A 13,775-nucleotide genomic window follows, 5' to 3' on the forward strand; every position below is an offset into this window, starting at 1 on the left:
GTATCAAGCTGCTTGTGAGGTGCTGGGCTGACCAGGTGCCGAGCTATCTGTGAGGTGCTGGGCTGATCAGGTGTTGAGCTGCCTGTGAGGTGCTGAGCTGATCAGGTGCCGAGTTGCCTGTGAGGTGCTAGGCTGATCAGGTGTCGAGCTGCCTATGAGGTGCTAGGCTGATCAGGTGCCGAGCTGCCTGTGAGGTGCTGGGCTGATCAAGTGCCGAGCTGCCTGTGAGGTGCTGGGCTGATCAGGTGCCGAGCTGCCTGTGAGGTGCTGGGCTGATCAGGTGTCGAGCTGCCTATGAGTTTGGTATTTTAGCCCTTAGGGTCTGGGAGCGACTCATAGTCCACTCTCCTTGACTTTGCCCATGCTGAAGAGGCGACTGGGTCTTATGCAGCAGTGTAGCCCTTAGGGTTTGAGGAGTGACTCATAGTCCACTCTCCTTGCCTTTGCCCATGCCGAAGAGGCGACTGGGTCTTATGCAGCAATGTAGCCCTTAGGCTTTGGGGAGTGACTCATAGTCCACTCCTGAACTTTGCCCATGCCAAAGAGGCAATTGGGTCTTAGGCATCTGTGTAGCCCTTAGGCTTTGGGGAGCGACTCATAGTCCACTCCTAAACTTTGCCCATGCCGAAGAGGCGACTAGGTCTTAGGTGGTGAGGAAGTCTTTTATCAGTTCGTCAATTCGCGCCTGAGCCAGGCCGCCAGATCGGTGCCCATGCCAGGTTGTGCCAAGTCGGCGCATGTACCAGGCTGCCAAGCCGCCGGGCGGGCGCCTTAGAGCTATGATTGCGTTGCATCCGCCTCATAATGCGAGAGTTTCAGTTTCTTTGAATTCATAAAAAATGGAAACTATAAAGTGAGAGCTTCAATTTCTAAAAAGTGAGGACTTAGCTTTCTAGGAGAACTTAGCTTTTTGTAGTATGTTCCCATAGACGGCGCTAATTGATGTAACCGTTTCCGATCACGTATCATTTTTGTTTGGCTAAGTACCTCGTAATCCTGTTTGCTCCCAGGTGGCCGATGACTCAGGGGCTAAAGTGGAGCTCCCTTGTGTAGCGCAATCCGGCTGCTCCCTGCAAAAGATGATATGCTCATCCTTGTAAACGGCGGACCTGGTAGATCTGCAAGATCCGAATCAGAGAACCCAAGGTGTTTACCCAGCGAGGTCACTCCGATGGCTAAGTTAGCACTTAGTAGTGAGCTAAGAATGATATTAGAGAATGAGAGAGCTAGAGAGCAGGGGTTACCACCTCTCTTCTCACCTCTGGGGGGTGAGGCCTTTATATATTGGAGTCCTTGTGGGTTTGGTGGAGCAGTTCCTGGATTCCCGTTGTAATGGGACCTGCTTTCATGTTAGGTGGGTAAAATGCCACCAATCTGTAAGATTGCCCGCTCCCATCTAAACCGGTGAGTGGGTAAGCTAATATAGCCGTTATGAGTCATAATCCCGTAAAGTGTGGAGTACGGGGGTGAGCTCCTTGGGGTTGTCATGCGGTGGTCAGTCTGACTAGGAGGCGAGCTGCCTGTGCAGTGCCGAGTTGTCTAAGTTGCTAGGCTACACGATAGCGAGCTACCTGTAAAGTGCTGCATGGTGGCGAGCTGCCTAGTGGCGAGCTGCTTGTGAAGTGCTGCATGGTGGTGAGCTACCTGTGAATTGTTGCATGGTGGCGAGCTGCCTCTGAAGTGTTGCATGGTGGCGAGCTACCTCTGAAGTGTTGCATGGTGGCGAGTTGCTTGTGAGTGCTGCATAGTGGCGAGTTGCTTGTGAGTGCTGCACCTATTTGTCATGAGGTGCCAGGTGTCACAATATCACTGGAGGGCCAAATCCGCATTCATCAGAGTTCATTACAGATGGACCAGGTTTAATCCAATCCGATAAGTTTTCTGGACTAGATTGTGTCTAATTCAATTATTTATTTGACTGTCCAACCTGTTCAAATTGGTTTTAATTCAGATTGGATCCAATCCAAACCCAATCCATTGACACCCCTACTCTTGATATTGGTTCAATCAGATCCGGGCCAATATAAATGTATTAAAGATGGAACAGACATTAGGTCTAAACTAGTTCAAATCAATGTGTAATTGGACTGCCCAATTTTGGACCCATTCATATTGATATTTGATTCGGATGGCATCCAACCCCCAAACTTGATCCATCGACACCCCAATGTGCGTTGTTTTCTTCCTTAGGCCAAGTGGGTTTGATATGACTAGGGGTGTCAATTGGATTGGATTTGGTCCAATATGGTCCAGTCCAATGTGAGTCCATTACAAATGGACCTAGTCCAATCCAGTCCAATGAATATTTTGGACCGGTCCAGATATTGGCTCAATCCAATATAAATTCATTATGGACGGATCAGGTCCAATCCAATATGTCATATTGGTCCGTTCAATCCATCGAAATTCAATATGTCTTATTGGTCCATCTAATCCATCCAAATAGATTTTGATTTGGATGGAATCTAACCCAAAATCGATCCATTGACACCCCTAGCCACGATACCTGTCAAGCCACCTATATATATATATAATATCTCAACGAAAACAGATGCTTGGGATGTCATGAGGCTAACAAAAGAGATGGCTTCAAAGAAAAATTGGGGCAGGAGATATGTGAAGTCAGTTGACTCAGTTCAGGTTAGTGCTTCTAATCTGCCATGTATGTTCAACTATTGGTGACTCAGCCAAGGATGATTCTCTCATTTTCCTCTGGTTAGCTTGTTGAGTTGTTGGTTGCACTTGCAGCTTCAATCACTCCAAAGTTGCTTGTGCAGTTGTGCCAAATGTTCCTGGATGGGGAGCTTGGTTCGATCGAAAAGGTTCAATCGTCTTGGCTATGATATTTGGTATGTATATATGTATATTTATAATAAAAATTATTTATTTATTGCTCACGAGTTTTACGAGCCCAGCTTAATTCATGGCCACCCCTAGATCAGGTTTAGGCAATGTCTGGTAAGTTGGACCCTCACACAAGTAGAAAATATTCAAACCTGGGACCTGATAGCATTGTTTATGGGTTGGGTTTAGGTAGATTTATTCTGATTATTAATTGGGACAAAATCACAGACTCAGAATTGTTCTATTACTAATTAGACCAATTATATTGAAAACTGTATTTGTTTATTTAAAGGATAATTTAAATTTTAAATTTTGAATCTTTGATAATATAACATTTATAAAATAATAGAAAAATATTAAATTATTTATATGTTAATAAATTAAACATTTTTAACTAATACTATCTTATTTATAATCTATCAAATATATCATTTCAAGCATAAAATATGATAAAAAAATTAAAATAGTATTATATGTATTTAATAAAACAATTGATTCGGGATCTGAATTGGTCGAAACAGGCAAAAATTGGAACTGACTGATGCAATTAGTAATCAGGGGAAAACCATATTTTGATTGGGACAGGAAAAAAAAAAACGAATCCGACCCAATTATAAATCGAAACAAAATCATAAAACCGAAATCGCTATAATTGGTTCGGTCGATTCGGATCCGTCGGATATACTCGATCTATTGACATCATACTCGGAGTAGTTACAGGATCTTTTCGTCATTTTATTTTATATGCTTAGGAACATTTTAGGAAATTCAGAAAAATAAAATGTGATAACGCACGGTATCCGGTCAACTATGAAAGGCTAGGGTTTATAAGGTCATCTTCTTTCTGTTTTCTCCCTCTGCCAAAACCCTAACTGGGTTCCTCGCCTTTAGTCGAAGAAAAAGATAGGCGAATCTCCGGCAGCCTAAGTCAGGATGGGGTAGATTTCTTAATGCTATTGTTTTTCCTTATATGGTCTGAAAGTTGTTTACATATGCTCTTAAATTTCGTTTCTGACTGATTCAATAAAAAATTTATGTTCCGATCTGCCAACTTGATAGGTTTTACTTTTATGTGCTATTTTATTTGTTTTTTGGGGGCGAAAAGATTTTCTTTTACCCGACTTTGAATCGCCAAGATATACTAGTGTTCTGCTTCAAAAGAGTGTCTTAGCACTTAGAACTAGTTTAGTTTTCGAAGGGCGATCGGGCTTTGAGGTTAAATGGTCCATGTTTGCTCAAAGAACGTTAATTGGGAATACTCCCGTTTCCATCGAACACCAGAAACGTTCCAACAGAACCTTTACCTGCTCTGCCTCAATTATTTGCGCGAGTGTATGTGGCCAAGCATCATGCTTTTCTGTTATGCCTCTGCTTAAAAATTTTCACTTTCGATAATGAACACAGCATCATAGTAAACAATGAAGAAGCCTCAAAATTTAAAGTTGTCATTATTTTTTTTGTTTCGGAACTTGAAAATATTTAGGCAACTAGCTTTGGATGTCAATCGCATTAAATGTTTTAGTGGCTCTATTTGTTTTGTTTGGACACACCAAGCTATTCTCTGCTGTGTTGTGGTTATCTTGCATTGTAGACATATATTTATCGAGTTTGAGGACTGAGCAGCATGTGCTAAATGTCACCACAAAAATTGAATTCTCAAGGCATGTGATTCTTTCTTGGCAACAGGAAAACCCGTGGTATGGGAGCTGGGCGCAAGCTCAAAACACACAGGAGGAGGCAGAAGTGGGCAGATAAAGCCTACAAGAAAAGCCATCTTGGTAATGAGTGGAAGAAGCCTTTTGCTGGATCTTCTCATGCCAAGGGAATTGTCCTCGAGAAAATGTAGGGCCAAATTTTTTTCCTCTAGTCGTTATATTGCTTCATTTTTTCTTCTCTTTTGTTACGATTACTATCATCTGTTTTTTCCTCTTGAATCCCTTCTCCTAGATAACAGCTACTACTACATATGTGAGACCTGTTCATGGGCCGGGCCGGGCTTTTACTGTGTATTAACAAATTTTTCTAAGGCCCGAGCCTGAGCCCGGCCTGACCATCAGGCCTACAACTTGGGCCCGAAGCCCGAGCCTGGGTCCGGCCCCGAAATTTAGCCTATACTATTATTATTATTAATGTTGAAGTGGCTGAATAGAGAGAGAGATTGAAATTATGAAGAAAAGAATAAATATATATATATATATATATATATATATATATATTAATAAATATTATATTATTTATATATTTTATAAAATATATAATACTGAGTCGGGCCAGGCCGGGTTTTTTTGACAAATCCCGAGCCTGGCCCGAAACACAGTCAGGCTTACTGTGTTAGGCCCAAGGTCAGGCCCGCGGGCCTAATTATATGACCAAGCCCGGCCGGGCGTTGGGCTACCTGGCCCATGAACAGGTCTATATGTGACACAGAACCAGAAGATCTTGGGAGTCACCATCCATTGGGTCACACCAAGACCAAGATATCATACAAGTGTTTTTCTTATTCTAATCAAATCACCAGACCATACAGTTCTTGTTGGTTTTTTGGCAGACTCAAACATAATAAATGACCAAAACCTATAATTGTTATTATGAGTTTATATTAATCGTTTACTTGTTTAATGATCTATTGCTACTTAGTAGTGTGTGCTAATCCTAATTATGTGGTTTGTGACATAGTGGCATTGAGGCAAAACAACCCAACTCTGCTATCCGAAAGTGTGCCAGAGTGCAGCTTATAAAGAATGGAAAGAAAATTGCAGCATTTGTTCCCAATGATGGTTGCTTGAACTTCATTGAAGAAAATGTGAGTTTGAACTAAGAACAAGACATTATTCATTTTCGCATTCAATGTTTGTAGACAAGTTGCTTAGCTGAGCCATTGGGCTTGTTTTTTCCAGGATGAAGTTTTGATTGCTGGGTTCGGTCGTAAGGGTCATGCAGTTGGAGATATTCCCGGTGTTAGATTCAAGGTGGTTAAGGTTTCTGGTGTTTCACTGCTTGCTCTTTTCAAGGAGAAGAAAGAAAAACCGCGTTCTTAAATATTTAGTAGTTAGACACGAATTGAGGTATTATAACTTATTTGTTTTATTATTTGTGATTACAGATGCATTTAGACTCCTTGTAGTTCATTACATTCCATTAGTAAATTGGGATGCATATAATCTTTGAAACCACCATTGATTATTAAGCTACCTATTTTAATTTTCTCGTGAGATGTTGAATTGATTTACGCATCACCATTGGAGGTGCTTCAGTCTTAAAGAGAGAGAAACAGGAGGGGTTTGGATATTATATTGTCAGGAGATTCAAAAGCACTATAGCAGGTAGGTAGGAATTTGGTATTAGGATTAGCTGAACGTGTTGGCTGTGTTCAGCGGGCTGTGGAAGTAAAGATAAACCCATGCTAGTTATACATGGAGTCGACAGTGAGAAGTTAAATAGTTGCAAGTCCCATATATTTTATTACTGGCGTGAAGCACTATCATTGGTTCCACAGTAGAATTGATATTGCAAAGGAGTTGGGAGTTTTAACTTCTAATTTTAGGCACCAAGCACCATAAACCAGCAAAAAGCAACGTTCTGGAGGGTGTATTTGAGATTCCAATTTTAGGCTCCAAGCACCATAAACGACATGTCGGATTTGAGCCCAAGACCATAGGCTTTCCACTGACAACATAAATGATCCCGCGCGGGGATGGTCCGAGTAGGATTCTAATTCTATGCATAATTCCTTTTCTTAAAATGCTAGAGGATGCTAGGATCAGCATTGAATGGGGATGCGCATGCGATTGGATTTCAGGAGGTTGACAACATTGAATAGTGGATGGTGAGAGCTTGTGTTGTAGGCTTTTATATAGCTGATGATGAAGTGTGAGATAAAAACGGGGTCAGAACTGGACTTTCTCTCAAATGGATGTACCTGAAATGCCTTAGAAGTCCAATTGTCCAATAAAAAAACGAATTAGATTTAAAATGCCAAAAATCCATATGAATCTATGCGGGATAGTTGGGTCATGCAAAACTTTAAATATTACATGTTACAGATACTCAGCAGTTTAATAAAGTATTTTGTATGGTGATACGAGGATCAATTTTAGGTTTCCCTTATTATTCTTAGGAGAGGAAAGATTTATATTTCCCTCAGCTTTCCCATTTGAATGACCTGTTTCTTAGTCGGTGTCCCATGTAACAGCGTAGAGATATTCTGGTGCGTTGCATGCTAGTAATATGCCATTGAATACCCATTCACCCTGCCCCCAAGACAGGTATTTTTTGTTCTGTATTTCTATAACCATTAGTTCTACATCTACATGTTAATCCATGTGTAATAATGACTCGCTGGTTTGAAAACATATTTTTAAATAGCATAATAGAGCAGTGTCATATTGAATGTAAATATTAAGTTTCATGTTGACGATTTGACATAAAATGACATTGTCTCTAAACGCTTGAACTACCTGAGTAGATATGAAACAATCCGGCGTGGGGGTTATCATTGCTGTATCAAACTGGAGCAACATCACTTGAGTCCTGCCCCTGCACCACTAAAATATTTCTAATGCTACTATCGAAAAATGCCTGTTCGAGTTATTTTGCGCATTCGCAAACTAAAATCCAACAAAATTAAGTCCGAAGCCATCATTTAAAATTGGACAGCAAGGTCCTGGCGGAACATGGAAACGTTAAACAACTCGGAACATTTGGATGCCGATACAGATTGTCTGTGAGTGAAAAAAGCTACGACCAGCTCAGAAGGTTCCCGGCCTTTTATGTGTCAATAGTTTTATACCAGCAGTAGCAATAGGCAATGTTCCTTTCTTTTCTTTATTTTTTTCTTTGGTTACAAATGGGATCACGCAGTGTAGGCATTTGAAGAACTCTTTCTAATGGTTAAAAAACAAAGTTTTAGGTGGCTTTTACAGAAAGAAAAAAGAAAAAGATAGAAACTCCCAATACCAACTAATCTCTGTATATAAAATGGCCCATGTCCAATATCCAATATCATGGAGCTTGCAGAGATCCTTCTTTGGGAGTAACGAAAAGAGAAGGCACAGTATTTGCTTCTTTGGCAAATCTCCCCTCCCATCATTATCATTAAAACGCACACCCCTCCAATACACATCCGTCTTGGGAGTTGGGAAGATAGACATGATACATTATTAAGTGGATGAACCATGAAACAGATCCCAAAACAGTTTTTATTTTCTTACATCTGAAATTAGTGGAGGCGTGGAGCCTGGGGAACAAACTTGATGTAGAGGGAGCTTGCATATGTGATCCATCACAAGCGTATTGGGCACAAGCGATTGAAGGAATCCCCTATATGGTGTTGACAATCGGTGCAATTTCAGTTGTATGGTTGCATCCAGAAGAAAAGTGGGCCATTGATCTGCAGCCCCAGATCAGGAACGCCTCCCCTAGCAATTCTAGTAGAAAATGTACATTTTCTTTCCCGCAGAATTAAGTTGTGAAGACATACACTGTTACACCATACTTTATTCATCCCTTACCTTGTCTCTAATTATACTAATCATACAAAAAGTTTCCCCCATTTCAATAACTCTTTGAAGACTACTTATTTTTTAGGCCTTGGAGGTGGAGGTGCTCTAGAGAGGCTGCAAAAATTTCCTTTCTCTTGTTCCTAAGTAATCATGGGACACCCTGTTACACAATAAAGTGGAAGAGAAGGAATATCTTTACCTCCCGTCTTTATGAAAAGAGAAGCACCCTAACTTTTGAATTCAAAACTCGGTGGCAACTGATTTATTAATAAGCCATCCCTTCCTTCCCAATGTCATTGTTTCTTATTGCCTTTTATCCTAACTCAAGGAACCGGAGAACCCCGATACCAAACCAAGCAGCCGTGCCTTCACACTGCCCTGAAAGGCTGAAACGAAGAAACTGAGCTGAAAATGTCGCTCTCTCAGTCTCAGCCTGCGGTTGTTTACCCAACAACTGTCTCACCACACCCTCCTTCACATTCCAGGGGCTCTTTTGGGACAGTTTTCATTGTCTTGGCCGTGATAATAGTTATCTCAACCATTGCTTGCTTCCTTGGCCGGCTCTGCAACAGCCATTTCTCCAGCAAAAAACCCAGAAGAGACCACAAATTCCACCCCAAAGAGCGAGACCTGGAATGTGGATTCAATAAGGGTATGCCAACAGCAAAACCAACTCGCCATGGAGACCAGGGCGGAAACGGAGAATTCAAAGAATTTAAACCTGCAGACAGCTTTGAAACCAAGGGAGAGACAAAACCAGCTGAAAATGGAGATGCTAAAGCAACTGCATGATGAGTAAAAAATAAGTTTCTTCATGTACAACACAATATCCTCTACTTTTCCAGCAAAAGCTTTCTGTTCTTAATTTTCTTCTTTTTGAAAATCTGACCGTCATTTTCACATGTAATATTGTCTACATGATGCTACATGATGCTACGCAAAAATTCAAGTGCTCTCTAGACACTGGTCAATCGTCAACAGGGTCCTGTGGTGCCTGATCTGCCTTGCGTTTGATTGTGATGACAGGGCACTCTGCATGTTTCGCACAAAATTCGCTCACTGTCCCAACAAACACCCTGCAAGAAGGTTAACCATAACCATAACAGTTTGTTAGATGTTCCGAGATATTCCTATCAAGTTGATTGGGCAATAGCTAATTCAAAAATAGCAATTTCTGTAGCAAGCCGTAGAATAAGAACTTTCACCAACAAGCAAGATAATGAAAAAACCAACATGGAGCCAGTAAAAATAGGAAGAGGACAAACTATAACTTTTTCCATCAAACTTTCAACCGTATATGTGATAAATAGATGTCATGAGTTGGAACAGGGCAAACAGAGTAGGCACAATGAATGTTTTCAACTCAAGTGCTAGACATACTTTTGGAAAGGCCCAAGCCCACGACTTCCCACAACTAAAAAATCTGGGCGAACCTTTATCACCTCATGGCAGATCACTTCCTTGGGATCACCTTTCTTTAACCATGCTTCACAAGAAACATATAAACATAAGCCAGACAAATAACTTAAACTAGCAGCCAATTCATCAATACTATTCTACCCATTATATGAAAAAAAATGTATATTTAGGAGGGAAGAAAAGGAAAATCTGAAAGTCTATCAGCCCTAAAAGGAAATCCTTAGATACCCCAATTTCTTCACATCTACCAACAAAGTACTCTAGCAAGTGAAGCCCTCTTACTTTGTCTCTGTTCTTCATTGCTTGAAAATCTTCAGGTGATGCATAAATACTGTCCATGTCATCAAACCCTACCATGAAAATAACAGAATACTGTTAGCTAGTAGTTCTCTCAAAACTGTTACTTTCACAAGATAGGAGTAAAAACTGTAAGAGCATAATTTTGGATTCAAGTCATGGTGAAAAAAAAAAGTAATTCCAACAAGTAAACAAAGCAGCAGAGACAATGGACCCATCAATATATCACTGTGAAGGTATTAAATTGTAATTTTAAAGCAAGTTTTGACCTGAAATCAAAATTTTCAGAAATGATTGAAATTTCATCATTATAATAAACTTCAAGAAAATATTCAGGTTTCAGTATTTCTTCTATTTTTCCCAATTTTCTCCTTTCTTCCTTTCTTTTGTCTATTATTCATCTCATCTTTCCAAGTATCCTCCATTTCCTATTCCTTCCCAATATCTCTATTAATTTTTCCTACTTAATCTAAGCCTATATTTTTCTTTTCACATTGAAGGGGTTAGAAGAGCTTGGGGTAGAGCAAAAAGGACATGGGTAGAAGTAATAAGAAATTATTTAAGCACTAACAATTTAACAGTGGATATGACTTTAAATAGTATGGATTGGCGAAACAAGATTCATGTAGCCTACCCCATATAGTTGGGATAAGGCATGGATGATGATGATGATGATGATGATGATTACTCTATATTTTTTATTTCATGCATGTGTTATTCCATAGTAGATGTATCAATATAATTTAGCTTTTCATAGATAACCATAGTTTGAAAAGAAGATACCCAAAACTACAAAAACATACAATTAAAAGATGGAAAATCCATCAGATGCTATATTTTGATAGATATAAAGTCACAATAACTGGGAAGAAATGGAAGCATACTGTAACCAACCTAACAATAAAACTAGCTCTGCAGGTCGTGGCTTTGGCATATCTTTTCATTGTGGAGGGAAATAATAGGTAAATACAACAAATTATGGAAGGCTCGTTTGTATCCCTTCACAATATGCCAAGTTGCATAACAAAAGAATTTCAACTAATGTACCAGTTAAAGAATATAATCTTAGTCTGCAATAATATCATTTCACTATGTTTTAATTAAGGAGATATTCTATACAGTTTAGCTCAGCATTCATACCAAGAGGGCAGGAAAAAAGGCATTGTCAAGTAGCTTGATGTTCTACGAAAATAAAGTCCCAGAAAAATGCACGATAACCATCTTTAGAGTTGAAGTCTTGATGAGATGGCTAACATATTCTCATTGGCTCAACAACTTATAAGCTATGATGCCCAAATATGGATATGGACATAGACATGGATATGAGAAATGGGGATAGACTCAATTTCCTAAAATTCTGGACACTAGACAGAGATATGGGTATCCCAAGTAATATACTTGTATCATGCACGTGCATCTAGTCTTTGAAGCTAAATTTCATTTTTCAAGACATATATCATGCATATGCATCTAGTTTTTCTGTATGTTGTATCCAGTATCATATCCATCATTATTATGCCAGGTGGCCCAGGCATGTATGGGTAAACTGGGTATCATAGCTTATGAGCATTACTCAAGTTACCTAAGGCCTAATGATATAATAAATGTACAATCATAGGACCTGTTATTCTGTTAACATAATAAATTTAAAAGAGGAAAAACTTGAAGACCTGACTTAGTAGACCATATTCATATACATGAGGTGCATCAAAGGGTTGGAATCCATCTTTGAATCAGTCTAGCTTTTGAGAACCACCATTTAAATTTGCCCCAGTCAAATGATCTATCACTGTGTAGTATTCCTTGAAGAAGTTGGAAGGCTGCAAAAATCCAGGGGAAAAAAGCTTTATGCTTCAAATGGTTAAAACTATCCAATGAGGTTATTTGAGGATAGAGAACTAATAGTTTAGATCTGGTGAATAACGGAGTAATGGATCCATCTTGCAATGGAAGCTCATGCAGAAGGCGCTATTGCAGGGATACCTTACTTTAACAACCCAAAATCCAGAAGCTCGGTTAAATATTGAGTGGCATTATACCCAAAAGACTACACATTTAGAGCAAAAGCTTATAACAGAATACTAATTTTGAATTGAAATTGTCAATAAAACTCAGAATAGGCAGTAAGAAGCATTACTATGGAGGAGAAAAAAACAACTAAGCCACACATGAAGAAATCTAGTAGGAACTTCCTAGGGGACATAGACCGATTAATATAGCAGAGCAGGTCATGTGATAAAACAAAAGGAAAAGATACTTTCCGAATTCCTTGGAGAGCTTTCTTTTGGATCAACGAATTTGTTGAAGAAGTTAGGTTTACAAAGAAGTCAAAGCCATACAACTGCTGCTAAACTACCGCCTTCAAACTAATAGATTTTTCGAACTACATTCAACGATGATATACTTTGCTTGACGTCAACGGTTCAACATTTGGATTTCCACATAAGTCCTACCTGTATCAAGATCTCCACCTAACCTATATATCATAGAATAACTGTTGGATCTCCTATCAATATGTTAGTAGTCCCACTTTAGCAGGACACCGGCAGATTACGAGGTTGCCCTATCAGTAACAAGTAACGAAATGGATGCATCATCCCGAGGAAACCAATTCTACTCCCTGCAGTGTACTCGATACATGCTGAAATCAAAAGGACCCTGCACCTGTCCAGCCGTGTTTAGCCAGACATGACCGATGGAATATGTAGGATAGCCCAGGCTGGATGAATATGATCTCCAGACATGACGATGTATAAACAGAATTCGCACTCGGTAATGTCTCAAAAATAACATAAAATAAAAAGAAAAGAACAGAATCCTAGAAAAAGAAAAAAGAAAGGAAGATATCTTTCAAAGTTTCAAGTTCAGAAATGGTTAGAGTTAGGGTTCATAAAGAAGGGAATGAAAATAAGATTAGCAGTCGCAAGATTCACAGATAAATTAAAACCCCGAAGGTGCAAAGAATATGAGAAGAAAAACAAATGAAAGCGATTGAACTCGTTTTCTTTGCCGTAGTAATACAGATAATCAAATGGGAGAAGGTAAAGAAATCAAACAAAAAACTAAGCGAGAGAGAGGGAGAGAGGTACTATCTTCGTCAGGAACTTGAACGTGAAGGAAAAGGAGCTTGAAGTGACTAAAATTAGAGGGAATAATCTTCTGAAGAGTCCACTCGAATGCGCCGCAGCTGCTAATGGATGCGTGCGGGTAACCTTTGATGGAAGACTCATTCACCCCTAACATTATTCGAGTTGGCTCCGATTCTACTCCATCCATTGCGCTATCAGTCTCTGTCTCGTTCTCTGTTTCTCACTGTGTAAGTCTGTAACTTGTGTTCGGTGTTTCGAATTCGATCTCTCTCGACTTTCCCGCCCCTTGAAAAGGAAAGGGGCGGGAAAGTTCCAGCTTCCCGCTTAAATGCTTAATCATCACCCTAACTAAGCCTAAGGTGATTGTCGGATTGACGTCGACCGGATGAGTGATGACGGATTGCTACGTCGCTCATTGCCCACTGTGATTCTGTGAAAGTGAAACTTCCACGTTGTCTGCTAACATGCGCCGAATAGTTTACACTTTACAGCGCTTCTCTTATCTATCATCAATTCATCACATTCATAATTTCTTATCACGTGATCCATCTCCATCCATTCATCCAACCAGAGAGGTAGAGAGGTAGAGAGCGAGGAGCTCGCGTCGTCTGTCGCGATAGATAGA

The 13,775-nt window shown here is 39.8% G+C and overlaps 2 protein-coding genes across 5 annotated transcripts; one reads left to right on the plus strand and one right to left on the minus strand.

Moving 5' to 3' along the window:
* Positions 1-3,699: 3,699 nt before the first annotated feature.
* LOC148862818 (small ribosomal subunit protein uS12-like) lies at positions 3,700-6,017 on the plus strand. The gene is made up of 4 exons (XM_088978450.1): positions 3,700-3,782; positions 4,531-4,686; positions 5,521-5,647; positions 5,742-6,017. Exons 1-4 carry the CDS (start codon positions 3,778-3,780, stop codon positions 5,880-5,882), a joined length of 429 nt encoding a protein of 142 aa, XP_088834576.1. The 5' UTR covers positions 3,700-3,777; the 3' UTR covers positions 5,883-6,017.
* Positions 6,018-9,106: 3,089 nt separating this feature from the next.
* On the minus strand, positions 9,107-13,476 carry LOC148862819 (universal stress protein A-like protein). Of its 4 annotated transcripts, XR_016109981.1 has the most exons (5): positions 13,151-13,449; positions 11,732-11,881; positions 10,047-10,114; positions 9,726-9,831; positions 9,107-9,421 (listed from the first exon to the last, which is right to left on the minus strand). XR_016109981.1 is itself a non-coding variant. In XM_088978451.1 (4 exons), the coding sequence occupies exons 1-4, from the start codon at positions 13,335-13,337 to the stop codon at positions 9,313-9,315; spliced, it is 459 nt and encodes a 152-aa protein (XP_088834577.1). In that variant the 5' UTR covers positions 13,338-13,447; the 3' UTR covers positions 9,107-9,312. The 4 variants fall into 4 exon arrangements, 1 of the variants encoding a protein (XP_088834577.1); XR_016109982.1 differs by lacking the exon at positions 11,732-11,881 and having other exon boundaries at positions 13,151-13,476; XR_016109980.1 differs by lacking the exon at positions 13,151-13,449 and having other exon boundaries at positions 11,732-13,050.
* Positions 13,477-13,775: the final 299 nt, after the last annotated feature.

Source organism: Nelumbo lutea, chromosome 3, assembly GCF_056320005.1.
Source record: "Nelumbo lutea isolate HS-2025 chromosome 3, American lotus-T2T, whole genome shotgun sequence".
Lineage (NCBI taxonomy): Eukaryota > Viridiplantae > Streptophyta > Magnoliopsida > Proteales > Nelumbonaceae > Nelumbo > Nelumbo lutea.